Source organism: Trichosurus vulpecula, chromosome 2 (assembly GCF_011100635.1).
Source record: "Trichosurus vulpecula isolate mTriVul1 chromosome 2, mTriVul1.pri, whole genome shotgun sequence".
Taxonomy (NCBI): Eukaryota; Metazoa; Chordata; class Mammalia; order Diprotodontia; family Phalangeridae; genus Trichosurus; species Trichosurus vulpecula.
Window position 1 is genome coordinate 134,360,115 of NC_050574.1, and position 14,645 is coordinate 134,374,759.

Below are 14,645 nucleotides of genomic sequence, written 5' to 3' on the forward strand. Positions count from 1 at the left end.
CAGCCCCATCATTTACAGAGAATGAAATAAAGCTGTTCGGTAGCTTCCTGCCAGGGAGCATCTGTTTTCCTGGCACCAGCTCCTGTGGGAATGGAGCCAATGGGCCTGGGTGGGGAGAGGGCATGTCAGTTTGGTCAGAAGCAAGAAAGTTGAAGAGAGCGGGGAATATGAACACCAAAGGCTAATCAGACTTTTTAATTTCTACAGCAGAGCAGTAAAAGGACACGTTCTTTGTCAGACTATCAGGACTCTCTTGTTGGCGAATATAAGAGCCTTTCTACCTGGGAATAAACACAGGACACTTAGCACTTAGGAAAGATGCTTACTCCAGCAGCTGCTGCCTCCAAGCCCCTACTCACACTTATTATATTTCCCCTTTATGGGGCTGAGACCAGACATAACTTCTCACTTTGCTTTTAAGAGGCCACAGAGGCAGCTGGGACTTAGTAAAAGATCCATATTGCTCTTCTCCTTGGGGAGAAACCTGCTAAAGAAATTCTGCCAGCCCATATGTAAGGAGGAGGAAGCTCAGCCAATAGAGAACTGCTTTACATTAGCAATTTTATTAGTCAATGAGAAAACTCTGTGCTCCCCCTGGCTAGAGGGTCCATTCAGGAGTACTCTGTACTCTGGAGTACTCTGTAAGTCAGAATTCTAAACCACCATATCTCTGCCCCACACATACCTTCCTCCCTAATTTATCGCTTTGAGACATTGATTTTCTTTAGCAAGTGTTCAAGAGGTGAACATTGCCTTAAGTCTACTGACTGAGGGGTATATCTTGTATGCCACACCAAGAGGTGGGTCGGTAGAGGGTGCCTGTCTACAAAACTAAGCTGCAATCCTATGTCTGTCATGCAGCACATGTGCCAAGAACCTTTCTAAGAAAGCTTACCCTTGAGAATGTCACTTGTGGAAATCCATGTTAACAAATGAACCAAAGACCATATTCATAGAGATAGAAATAATTACGTGACCAAAAAGGCAAAAAAAGGCAGCGTTGCAGCAGAAATCAAATGGGGGAAAACCTGGCCTGGTCAGGAGCATGGTAGTTAAGAAAGTGATCAAATCATCTAGACCTGTGGGGTTTCGCAGCTCCCCCCCCCCCCCGCCAAAATATGTGGATAGTCTACAAAGCACATTATCTGTATCAGTGGAGAAAAAAAATGAAAGGCGGCACTGGCAGGGATAATCAGAATCTCTCGGTCATCAGTCTATTGGAACTGGCGCCATGGTTCTGTTCTCCAATGCAGGAAATGTGGCAGAATCTCAGTTTGCAATGAGGAGTGGCCCTGTGGTCTGTGCCAGTACAGCAGCTGGGTGGAGGAGAACCTTGCCTCTAAGGGCAGGCGTCTTTTGGAATTAGCAGCAGCAGCAGCAGCTTTCCCTTCCACCTATATAATTAGGACCCTGCAGCCCTGCTTTGGGTGACAATTTCCCCTGTCATGCAGAATAAGATCACAGGCCAACTTTAAAGTAACTAGGTGATGGGGGACAGCTTTAGATGTGCTTGGATCATCCCCAGGAGTTGACTGTGTGTGTGTATTAAATGGAGAAAAGTATAAGCCAGGGTACTGGCCCAAAGGAGGACATGTCCTGAGTACAAATTAGAAAACTCTAGGGCTTCATTTTCAGAGCCAAAAGACCGTAGGAAAGTTGTTAATTAACTCAAAAACCAAAACCCTTTGCTGTTCTAAGTGGAACTGACCTTAAACAAACCTAGATAGATAGGATTAATTTACATGTGTTTTTTTCTAATGTGTCTGGAGAATATTGCCATAGTTACACAGTAGCTCCTGGATTTGGGTGTTCAAAGACTTGTGATCGTCTTTCACATTATTTACTTATTTTTAACATTGTCTTTGTTATTGTTGTTAATTTTGAAGTTTCAAATTCTCTCCCTCTCTTCAGCCTCTCCCTCATCCATTGAGAAGACAAGCAATTTTTGATAATCTTTTAAATTTTAGTGTCTCAGAGATACTGAAGTATGGTCTTGACCCTAGGACCTTAGTTATGCCCTTTTAGTATGACTGCATGGCAAAGAACAAATGAGCTTTCAGCCATGTTTCACTGCAATCGATGAATGGGTTAAAGAGAGGACTGTGACACGGTCATGTAGTAGCGAGTAGATGTGAACTTGTCAGGGCAGTTAAATTGGCTTGGGATCTGACAAAGTAGGGAGGATGGCCATAAGTCACGATGGTAGTAAGATCACTGCAGGAAGAATGAAAATACATAGCTGTGTCTCTACTACATCTATAAGGACTCTACCACCTACCAAAAAATAGACTCCTTTGCCCTTCTCTTTGCTTATGTGTTAACTGGGGGACAGAGGCTATTGAGAGCAACACAAAGGCACTAGAAAGATGGCCAAGTCTATGTGAATTTCTGGCTCTGTTAATGGAAGGTCTGGGAATAAAACAGTAGCAACCGAAAAATATGAAATTTAGATAATAATAATAACTCATGCCTACTATTGCCTAGATACAGAGAAATGATCCATAAAAATTTAAGAACAACATTTTTCATATCAATCACCATACCATATATCCCTAATCTCTAAGTTATATGGAATGAAAAGCTATTAAAATATAGAGAGGTAGAAGAAGAAATCAGACCCATATAGAAACAAGATGAACTCTATATCATCCCTGTCACCCTGTCTGCTACTGGAATTGTTCCCAAGAGACTTTCAGGGAGCCTCTAAAAGAATGATATGACAATAAAAATAATGATAGCTAATATTTCTATAGCTCTTTAAGGTTCACAAAGAACTTTACATACATTATCTCATTTAATCATACACTTGAACATACAGTGGTTCTCTCTGTGTGGCTCAATAGATAGGTTAACAGTGAGGTAAGCATAAGGTATATGTTAGGAATGACTCCATGCTCATGTATTTCTCCTGGATGAACAATATGACAGCTAGCTAGGGGCACTGATTGAGAAAGTAATTGTACATTAGAATTAGTGGGCACATCAGAACTCCGAGTCTCAGGCTAAGGGTTCAAGGGGGAGGTAGGTGTCTCAGAAGTGAGAATGAGAAAAGGAGGTGCCAAGGAACACTGCAGTTATTTTAAACTGGTAGCTTTCTATCTCTTCTGTGTTTAAAAATCTCATGCTGTATCTCATCAAAAAGAGTTCTTTGGCAGGGCTAATGCAAAGAATCAAAAATGTTAGGTCTGGAGTGGAGGGGCTCTGGACCAGGCCCCATTCTTCACTCACCCACTTGCTTCCCTGGCATGAAGCACCAATACCAGAGACCCAGAAAGTTCTGTAGGTTAGGGGAGGCTTTCTTCCCTCTGTGTCTCAAACAAGACAAGAAGGACAGGAAGGGGCCTTGCCTGGGGAAGGTTTTGAGGAAGGTCAGGCTGCAGAGATTCATAATTGGAAACAGGAATTAAGGAAGGAGGCCTGTTATGCAGCTGTGTCAAGGGAATCCTGGGTATCCCTGTGGGGGCCCCACTGAATGGGGCAGATGAGGGAGATCACACTCAGAAGGAATGATGCATCCCTTGGTGCAAATGGGATGGAAAAGAGGGAAATGGTAAGTCAGAACTTCCTGGTTCTGGAAGGCAGAAAGAGAACTACTGAAAATTCCAAGAGAAAACAGATTCCAAGTCTTCTGGGATAGGAAACTGCCCCCTAAAGCCTGTACTCATATTTCCTACCCTACTCATTTCTGTTTCTGGAATTTCTAATCAGGGGCTAAAAGGAGCTCTGTTTCTATCTAGTAGAAATATCATCATCATCATCATTATATTACTATTATTACTATTATCTTTTTTTCTCATATTTTTGATGGAAAAATAGTCTGAGGTTAGGTGCCTATCCTACTATTATTATTGTTTTATATTTAATGAACTGAAGACATTGGGTGAATAAAATTACTTTTTTATAAATGGAACAACAGTATTGGAATGTAGGCTTATTTTCTGTAGATTCATTCTTATATTTTTAAATTCACTCACACACAGAAATGAGAACGAAATACTAATAATTGACATATAAATGCTTTCAAGTTTGCAAAGTGCTCAGCACCCAGGCTTACAACTTCCTTAGAGCTCTCCTTTGGAAACCATATTTTCCAGGCTGTGAAGAAATCTCCAGATCCAAAGGTACAAATCCAGCCCGAGTACCTCACAGGGACCTTTTACAATTCTCAGCTGCTCTTCATTCTTTCTACTCTAGCTGAAATTCTAATACCTTAAAATACCGTCCCTGAGTCTGCCTCCCCCTCCCCATCCCCCAAGCCACTACAGTGTCCCCTGTCCAGCTTGACTGACCCTGAGAGTTACAGATTCCCCTCAAAAATTCAGAGGCACCCCTAAGAATGTGTTTGGAGAGAATCCCTTACAAAGTGGAAGGCTACCTCTCTGGAGAGGTCACTTTTTAAAACATTGCCCTTCTGAGCACTGGCAAGTGATGAGAAAAGAAAGCAGAAGACACTTTGGGTTTCTCCCTTTTGTATCACTTCTTCACCGGCCCATCCCCACCAGGGAGGACAGGCTGTGATGCTGGCTAGGCAGAGGATGGAGGTGGAGGGCGAGAGAGCCGAGTAGATAGGTAGGAAAGGAAAGGCCAGAAGTGTAGGAAGAGGGCAGTTACCTCGGTGAAGCCCTCCTGCAGGACATCCAGGAAATTCCCCCTGGTCAGGCAGGCCAGCATTGTTCCCGCCTTGCTTTTTCCAGGACCTAATCCCCAAGACCAGGCTTCCTCTTCCTCCTCCTCCTCCTCCACCTCTTCCTCCTCCTCCTCTTCCTCCTCCTCCTTCTCCTCCTCCTCCTCTGAACACAAAGACTCTCCACTCAGTTCATAGGGATCTCTCTGGAGTCCCAGACATGCCACTTACTAGAAACAGAGACAGGAGCCAAAGAGAAGCCTTGCACTGGGCATGCTCATTTGGGGGGCCTCTGGTGGAGAAGCGGGTGAGCGGTTCCTATAGAAACAACTTCAGGATGGAGGGGCCAGAACAGCCACAGCCACAAGCACAAACAGGGAGAGGCCGGCGGGCAGCCAAGGCCACCAGAACCTCAGGAGGAGGGTGGGGAAAGAAGTGAATCACAGGTCTTTTTAATTTTTTTTTTCCACACTAAACACAGTAACCTTCTTTTTTTCCAGATGAGACCGGAGACTGTAAGGCTCAGGCACAAAGAGAGTAAGACAGAGGAACAAAAAGACAGGAGTGAGATTTTAAAAAATAAAATGATATTGGCAGGAAAGAAAAGAAGAGAGAGAAAGAAAGAATGGAAATTGAGGACATTAGTTACTGGTGATATTGGGACCCTGATGAAGTTTTGAAAAAATCAGATGGGATCTCTGCCTTAGGACTCCTGGGTCCATGGGATTTATAGAAGGGACCCGAAATAGCATCAAGTCGAACTCCCTCATTTTACAGGTGAGGAAACAGAGGCATAAAGAGGTGAAGTCACTTATCTGAGGTCTTCAAGTAGTAAGGGGCAGACGCAGGATTCCAGCCCTGGTCCAGCACCCTCCCCATTGTGTCACACTGCTTCCTCAGGAGCAATGCACCATAGTCACGATAATTCAGGCATCAAAAATGAGGGCTTATATTTTAAACATAGAAAAACAGAGCTCTTGGTAGGGACTCAGGTAAAGCATTTAAGGCCTGTGGAAGTAAAAAAAAGTCTCAAGTACAAAATGGAATATTGCTTCACCGAACACTAAAGCAGCTAACTGGCACATTGGATAGAGCCCTGGGCTCAAAGTCAAGAAGCCCGTAGTTCAAAGCTGACCTCTGACACTTATTGGCTGTGGGACCCTGGACAAGTCACTCCACTACTTTCTGCCTTAGTTTCTAACTGTAAAATGAGGATAACAGCACCTATCTCTCAGCATTATTATGAGGATAATATTTGTAAAAAATGCTCAGCACAGTGCCTAGCATGTAGTTGGTACTATACACATACTTATTCCCTTCCCCTTTCATTCTCTTCCCTAAAAGCCTAGCCTTAGTCACAGTGTCTGGGACATTGTTGTTGTTGGTCAGTCACGTCTGAATCTTTGTGACCTCATTTGGGGTTTTCTTGGCAGAGACACTGGAGTAGCTTGCCATTTGGAAACTGAGGCAAACAGGGTAAAGTGACGCGCCCAGAGTCACCTAGCTAGTAAGTATCTGAAGCCAGATTTGAACTCAGGAAAATGAGTTTTCCTGACTCCAGGCCCAGTACTTTATCCACTGAACCACCTAGCCACCCTACCTGGAACACAGCAGACACTTAATAAATGCTTGACTGATTGCTCATGTATATTGATCATTCTGCCCCCCGCACCTCCCCAAAGAAAGGAAACACCAGGATCTGAAAGAGCTATATTGCATCGTTTGGTCTGAGTCTCAGAGACGTGAACTTTCCTACCCAGGACCACCCAGCTAGCTAGCTGGATAAAGCATTGTGTTAAAATTGTACCTTGTTCTAGTCCATCTCCACTCCCCAGCCCCAGTCAGTATATTAAGTTTGTAAGTAGCAGTATAAAGTAATAATAGTAGGAAGTAAGATTGCAAAGGAGAACCTACAGACCATCCCATAGACCAAAGGGGCATCATTTGCAAACTGTATAACATATTTACCAAAAATCACAACCTAAATTTAGGTGCTAAATCAGGAGAAGCCCTCTGGGCCTTGCTGTCAGGACCTTTTGGTCCTAAGATATGTAAATCACAGATAAGCTCCAGACATCCACAGTAAGACCAGCAGAACACCAAATGTTGCTGATAACTTTGAGATGACATGGATAAGTTAATTTTAAAGTTTTACTGACACCTTTGAGATGATTTGGGTATGTTAATGAACTAACCCTAACATGGCAGAGATAAGAGTTAGTCTGTTCCCTCCAAAATAGACCCTGTAAAAATGAGAGCTCCAACTCCTGTCCCCAGCCCTCCTCCGACTCCATCAGGTCCATGCTACCCAGGGCTCCCAGCTCTAATTCATGGTTATGTGAGTGATTCTCTGTGCCTCTCTCCAAGCCGATCCTCTGTCCCCATGCCATCTGCCTCCATGTCCCTTTTTGCTCCTTGTCTGTACTTTCTGTGCTGTTTATACTCTCTGTGCCTTACTAAAGTGTGATTGCAGTCCCACTTCCCTCTGCCATTGTGTTCTCTCCCCAAGAGTACCCAAAGAACCAGGTATACCTGCCCCATTTTACAATTTTGTAAACTAATTAGCAATTCAAGCATTTACTAAGTACTCACTCCTGCCGAACACTGTGCTAAGTAAGCAGCACTGGGAATATAATACAAGCAAAAAGCAAGAGAGTCCCTGCCTTCAAAGGAGGAGTTTCCATCCTTAATGAGAGATGACACATTGGAAGGAGCTGAACAGTATGTGTGTGGAGGGTAGGGGTTGGGGGGAGTCCAGAAGGAGTCTGGGTTGAACCAGGTTTGGAGCTATTAAGTGTCAGAGCTAGGCTCTGAACCCAGGTTTCTATTGAGTCCAGGCTGAACACTCCACTATACCACTTACGTAGTGAAGCAGGGCTAGCGCTTGGCCCACATAGAAGTCAACAGTAGGGCCAAATCTTTTGTCCATGTGCCAGTGCGCAGGGCCTTCACTGCTGTATGGAGCTCCTACCAAGAGTATAGTGAGAATGAACCACAGCAGTACCCAATTAAATTAATGATCTTTCCTGAAGACACCTAAACAGAGAGATTTCTGGGAAACTGAAAACCAGAAACAGTCACATTGACAGATATCTTGTATGAACTACACTGCTAAATAGTTTCTGCCCTATGACTGAGCGCTGGGCCTAGAGTCAGGAAGACCTGAGTTTAAATCCAACCTCAGACACTAGCTTTGTGACCCTGGGCAAGTCGCTTAACCCTGTTTGCCTCAGTGTCCTCATCTGTAAAATGAGCTGGAGAAAGAAATAGCAAACCACTCCAGTATCTTTACCAAGAGAATCTCAAATTGGGTCATGAAGAGTAGGACGTGACTGAAATGACCGAACAAATGACATACAATCTTTAACCACAGATGGGAAATAGAATAAATACAGAGGTATTGGTTAGGTAACTGCTAAAGGTTAAGTATTGACTAGAATATCCCCATCCCTACGTCTTGGTACAATAATAACTCACATGTCTACAGCATTTTAAGGTTTATAAAGCACTTTCCTTATAATAACCACTTATTAGCTATGGGACCCTGGACAAGTCACTTAACTACTTTCTGCCTTAGTTTCTGCCTGTAAAATGAGGATAACAGCACTTTTCTCTCAGCGTTATTATGAGGATAATATTTATTAAAAATGCTCAGCACAGTGCCTAGCACATAGTTGGTACTATGTATAGTACCAACTATATATATATACATGTATACATATATATATAAGAATAGTTGTGCTACTAACCATATATATGTGGTTAGTAGCACAACTATTCTTATCTCCATTTCACAAATAAGGAAATTGAGGCCCAGAGTAACTTGCCCAAGGTCACAAAGCTGGTCAGTTTGAGGTCAGTATTCAAACCCAGGTCATTGGAAGCATGGCATATTGGAAAGAACACTGATTTGGGAGTAGGAGGCTCTGCTTCTTACCACCTATGTGAATTTGGGCAAGTTATCTCACCTCTATAAAATGAGGGAATTAGTCCAGACCACTCCTGGCAGGGTGACCAGGTGGCACAGTGGATGGAGTTCCTAGCCTAGGAAGACTCATCTTCCTGACTTGAAATTTGACCTCAGATGCTTACTAGCTGTGTGACCCTGGGCAAGTTCACTTCATCCTGTTTGCCTCAGTTTCCTCATCTGTAAAATGATCTGGAGAAGGAAATGGCAACCCATTCTAGTATCTCTGCCAAGAAAACCCCCAATGGGGTCTCAGAGAGTAGGACACAACTGAAATGACTGAACAATGATAACACTTTTAAGATCTATTCTAGCTCTAAAAACTATCCTACTGCAAAGCTTGGCAAATCCAGATTTTAGTCTGTAATGTAAACTCCCAGAATCGGGTTAACAAAATCAACAGCTCAAGTTTTGGATGGGGACAGCATGGCTTGGACAATATAGTTCATATGACAAAGAACAGGAAGTTTAAGTGAATTTCAAGCTCAATATGTCAATGCCTCACACTATGCAGAAGCACAGAGTCCAAAACTAAAGAGGTGCTGGTACTCTGTCCTGGTTAGACCACATTTGCAGTACTGTATTTCATTCTGTGTGCCATATTTAGGAAGAAAGAACATGGACAAACTGAAACACATCAAGAGAAATGGACTAACGTCCCTCCTTACTTGTTGAAGGAACGAGAAAAGAAATCTTGGGAAATACAAGATAGATGTTTCTACTGGAAAAAAAAAAGCCCTGCTAAGGGCTGCCATGCAGAAGAAGATGAATTAATAGCAATGTGATGATACACATTTATTACAGAGATTTTGTTTTTCTCGTTTCCTAAGTGTGGAGGGGGGAGGTGAGAGGGAGAGAATTTGGACCCGAAAATAAAATAAAATTGAATTTTGGAAAAGAATAACATTGGGCAAAAATTGAAGAAAGGCTCAATATGTCTGTTTAGATTAAAGACTATTTTTCACTTGGTGTTCGTATTCCCAGAATCTAGCACAATACCTTACACCTAGTAAATTCTTAATAAATACAGATGAATGAACAAATCCAAGTTATCTAAGAGTAAAATGAGTTTCATTATAACTATAGATATTCAAGCAACACTAGGATAACCATTTGTTGGGGATGTTTTGGTATCCTGGTTAGGTATTGGTTGAACTAGTTTTCAACTAAGATAGCTTCCAGCTCCAGAATAATATGATTCTGATAATTCTAGTTGTTACTGATAGATAGAAAAAAACATTCATTACTAAGGAGGAGCTTCAATCTCTTAAGCAGGTAATTTGTACTATCATAGAGCTACCAAAACATCAGAGAAACTTGGAGTTAGAAGGAATTTCAGTCTAACCGATACTTAAACAGGAATTTCCGAAATAGCACCTCCACCAAGTAGCCATCTGGACTCAGCCAAATATATACAGCAATAAGGAATTCATTACTTCTCAAGGCAACCCATGCCTATTTGGGATAATGCTTTTCTTACATGAAGCCAAAATCTGCTTCTTTGCAATTTGTATCCAAATTCGTAGTGAAGACAAAGTCAAAACATATGACCACTAATGTTCTTCCAGTGATGGCCCTTTGATCTTGAGTTTGGAACACGATGATAGAGCACCGGGCAGAAAACAATCGGCAGCAGAAGAAGTTGTTACTGCTACAACTGCTGTCACTTACTTGTGATGAGGCCGTTGTCCTCGAAACAACGGGACATTCATCAAGCTAGAACCTGTCACTAAGTGCACAATGTTTAAGAAAAAGACTTACAGTAATGCAAATCAGTCAGAATGAGGTGTGGGTTAAGTACAAAAGGGTCCCCTACAGTAGTCCAAGAATGAGCTATTAAGAGTCCAGGATTAGATCATCCCTATGAGCACTCAGGATGCCTACAGTGGTTCACCCTAGAAGGGTAATCCTTCTGAGGTCTTGGCAGTTGAGCTTTGGCTCTGATCCCACATCTAACCCTTAAGGGTAGAAGTACCCTTAAATCCCTCCAGTGATATCACAATCATGTATGGGGGGGTTCCCCTAAATTGCCCAAAACAAGGGGAAATATGAAGACGGAGGACTATGACCAACTTTGCACAATGATTTGGAGATGTCAAAGCCAAATAGTACAGAAGTAGCTGGGATTCAACACAAGTGAAGCTGCTCTGCCTGGGGGAGGAGTCAGAAAAACATGGGATATAAGGTTTTGCCACTATCATTGTCATATTGCCAGAAATATCTACTCCCACCATATTTTTTACAATGAAGCATCTTAAGGCCTCACATACATCTCTCTCTATACATGACAAGATGAGATAGAGATTGGTATTGATATGCCAAATATATACAAATAGGTTGTGCTCATTCCTGTCTCCATGCCTTCAATCATGCTCCCCCATCTAAAATAATGTATTCTCTATCCAAATCCTACATATCCTTCAAGGCTCAACTCAAGTACAACCTGCTCATACAAGGTTCAAAGACAGCTCCAAAAAACTCATGATGAAAAAAGCTATCCACATCTGGAGAAAGAATTACAGAGTCTGAATGCAGATTGAGGCAAACTATTTGCTCTCTTTTTTCCCTTCTTTTTTTGGTTTTGTTTCTTCTTTCTCGTGATTCATTTCATTGGTTACGATTCTTCCTCACAACTTGACTATTGTGCAAATGAGTTTAATGCGAAGGTACATGTAGAACCTATATTGGATTGCATGCTGTCTTAGAGGGGTGGGGGAAGGAGAGGGAGGGGGAGAGAGTTTGGAACTCAGAGACTTGTTGTAAAATAGAAATAAAAAATAAATTAAAGAAGAAAGTCTAAAATTAAAAAAAAGTATCACCTGCTCATACATAGCCTTCTCCCATGACTTTAACCCTCATTATCTCACTCTCCTCCAAACTTCTACTGCAATACAATTTAGCATTTAATGGTCAGCCGTGTGATTCTGGGCAATCACTTAGGCTTTCTGGGTCTCAGTTTCTCCAGCTACAAAATTAAGAGGTTGGATTTGATGACCTGTGAGGTCCATTCCGGTTCTAAATCTACGCTTCTCTCCTGTGACACTATGAGCTTCCATCTTGTATTGTTCACTACCATTCTCGGTGCTGTTGTCTCCCCCATTAGATCATAAGAGCAATGATCATATCTTTTATTGCTTTTCACATCCCCTAGAAGAACCTAACAAAATGCTAAGCACAAAGTAGGTGCTTACTAATACTTGTTAAATTGAATTGGTGCTTATTCATGGTGGATATACTCACATTCACTGTGAGTACTATGAATATCTACATATATGTGTCCATATATATGTGTATATATACATATACGTCTCTTTGTATTACCAAATCAAATATAAATAGTTTTAGGATCACCTAAACATGGATGATCATGTTTCTACCCTCCTTCCTTAGCATAGACAATGAAGGATCAAACACACACACACACACCCCCAAGACACAAGAATAGAAAAAGAAGATAAGAGTAGTAAAATGAGAATACATAAGGAAATAGGATATGGTGACAAAGAACAGACTGGTGAGTGAGATAGACTGAGTAGGTAGGTGGGAAAGGAAAAGAAGCAGAATGGTGAGAGACAGGGGGTGTAGAAAGCCAATAAAGGAATCACCAGATGCTAATGCTTTACGCAAAATGTACCAAAGCACATAAACATACTTAATACTAATTTTTTTTTTAAAATGTGCTACCAGCTATGCTCAGAACAGTCAGCTTTCTGGATAAAAATTAGACAAGGACAGTGACATCTTGTGGATAATCTGTGTGTGACATCTGAACAAATTATGTCTCAATTCACCCTTCCTCTCTTCCCACCTCTAGATTGCCTAAGTATGGGAGGTATGATTTTTCAATGTTAATAACACAATTAAAATGAAATAAATGTAAATCTCCAGGTGTGGAGACTGGGTCATTCTTGCAATTAGTGACCACAAAAAATGACCAGATCACTTTTCACCTCATCAGTTCGACTCCTCTTTGAACTTGATAGACTAAGTCTAAAATACACAGAGATTTCCTTTTTCTTTTTTTTAAGTTTTGATTCTGATGAATAAGTGGAACTTTCCACTGTATGCCTGACTTAATGGATTCCAAGCAGTGCAGACAGAGGTACCACAGTCAACAACCCAGTGAGCTAGTGAAGAGAAAGGATTCTAGTACAAATGTGGAATATTAGTAGAAGGGAGCTGTGTGATTACTCTCCCCAAGAGCCTAAAATCTGGTCCAGAGTCCCCCAGATACTAAACTGTACAGAAGCCCTAAACCTCATGATATCATCACACTTATCTGAAAGATATAGCAGAAACTTACCAATGGCTCTCCTGCCTGCAGAGAGTTATAATACCCCATAATCACTGGGGTCCCCATTTTCTGTGGCCCTGGGGCAGCTGGGTCAAAGCCACCCTCAGGAATCAAAGACAAGGAAGAGGAAGAGAGAGGGACCTGCAAAGATATGGGAAGAGAAAACAGTTTAGGAACTGTTAGAAGCTGAAATTAACTGAAGCCACCTCTCCCAGAAAAGCTTCCCTCTCCTTAAACTGAAGGCAGGTTACTTATAGCTTAAGTGATCAAAACAGGCCTGCTCCATAGAGATTCGAACACCTATCACCCTATAACCAAGGCTGTAATAGTAATAAAGAAGGTAGCAATTCCTGTCTGTTATTTGCCCAAAAAAGCATCATGTTCTCCCATACCTATCCTTCAGTTATAGAAACTAGACATGATAATATCACAGATATTTGTGGGCAGAGCCATAACTCAGGCAGGGTGACCACAACCCAATGAGGGCAATATCTTGCAGTCCTTTGCTGTCCGGGAGTGATCTTTTCCCTAGTAGCTATCTCAAACAGATGTCCTAGGGTCCCTATTTGCCCACAGCAGGGAACCTTTTGTGCTGCTTGTCCCAAGTGTCATTTGTAGTTCTTAATCTAGGTATAAAAATTCCTAATTATAGCTTTGTACAAATATTTCTAGTTACAGCTTTGTACAAACCTCTAGAAAGGCAAGGAACATCATAAATATTACCAACTCTTGGTTTCTCTCTACCCTTCTCAGTCCCCAGTTTTAGTCCACAAAGTAATATTTTCATTGTGTATCATCATCATCACCATCAATGAAACATGGAATTTCAACTCTCCAGCATTTAAAAAAAAGTATCTTCCCCCTACAAGCCCTGAAGTCTGGCAGAAAGACAACACTCAGTGCTACTTGTTTTGTGCCCTGGCCCTGTTTTGACAGCCTGCCCACTGCTTAAGGCAATATTATACTCCCAGGGATCAGGTAGGAATGAAAAAGGTGAATAAGAGTTGGCCCAAAGAAAAAAGGAAGTCTAACACTACCAGACAGGTTGGCTAGGACTCCAAAGCTCTCAATTAAGTGCTGTGCACTGCCAAATCTGTGGCCTAGAAAAAGCTCAGAGGCCCCAAAGTCTTGGATAAGGGCCCTCCCTTCTCCCACCTGTGTGCCCCCTCCCAGCCCTTTTTCCTCCCTCCCTTCCATTACAACTTGAGTTCCCTGAAAGCAGAGACCGCCTTACTTTTCTGTTAGTATCACCAGGCTTAGCGCAGTACTTTGCATGTAGTAAGCATTTAATAAATGCTTCATTCATTCATTCCCATCCATGCCCAGGCAGGCTCTCCCTTGTCTTTTCACTATCTGGGCACTGGGGGTGGGCTGTACCGCCACCCCGAGGCTGCAGGCTCACCACCTGCTCCATGCTTCTTTGTTACCCCTTGCCCCCAACTTTAATTTCCTAAAAATGAATAATAATAAAACTCACACTTCCAGCGCGCTTTAAGATTCACAAAGCTCTTTCCCCACAGCAGCACTATAAAGGAGTATTGTATCCCCATATCATGGACGAGGAGTTCGTGGGCCTAGCATCCTTCCGGACCCAGTGTCCCGGCTTGCCCGCCCCGTACCTGGCGCACAGGGCTAGGCCCCCGGTCCTGACAGCCCCGCTGGACCAGGGCCTGCTCCATCCTCTGCTACGGCCCAAGCTGAGGCTCCAGGAGGCGCGGCGCGTTGCCGCTGCCATGGCGACGCGAAGACCGCCCCGCCCC

At 42.5% G+C, this 14,645-nt stretch overlaps 1 protein-coding gene across 1 annotated transcript in view; it reads right to left on the bottom strand.

Annotated features, from left to right (window-relative positions):
• The window catches only part of LOC118836759 (dixin-like), a 32,379-nt gene extending 17,815 nt beyond the window's left edge, over positions 1-14,564 (bottom strand). The window contains exons 1-2 of the mRNA XM_036743951.1: positions 14,505-14,564; positions 12,895-13,026 (exon numbers count right to left, since the gene is read on the bottom strand). Of these exons, the coding sequence (XP_036599846.1) occupies positions 12,895-13,026; positions 14,505-14,564 (192 nt within the window). The remainder of the gene's footprint in view (positions 1-12,894; positions 13,027-14,504) is intronic.
• Positions 14,565-14,645: the final 81 nt, after the last annotated feature.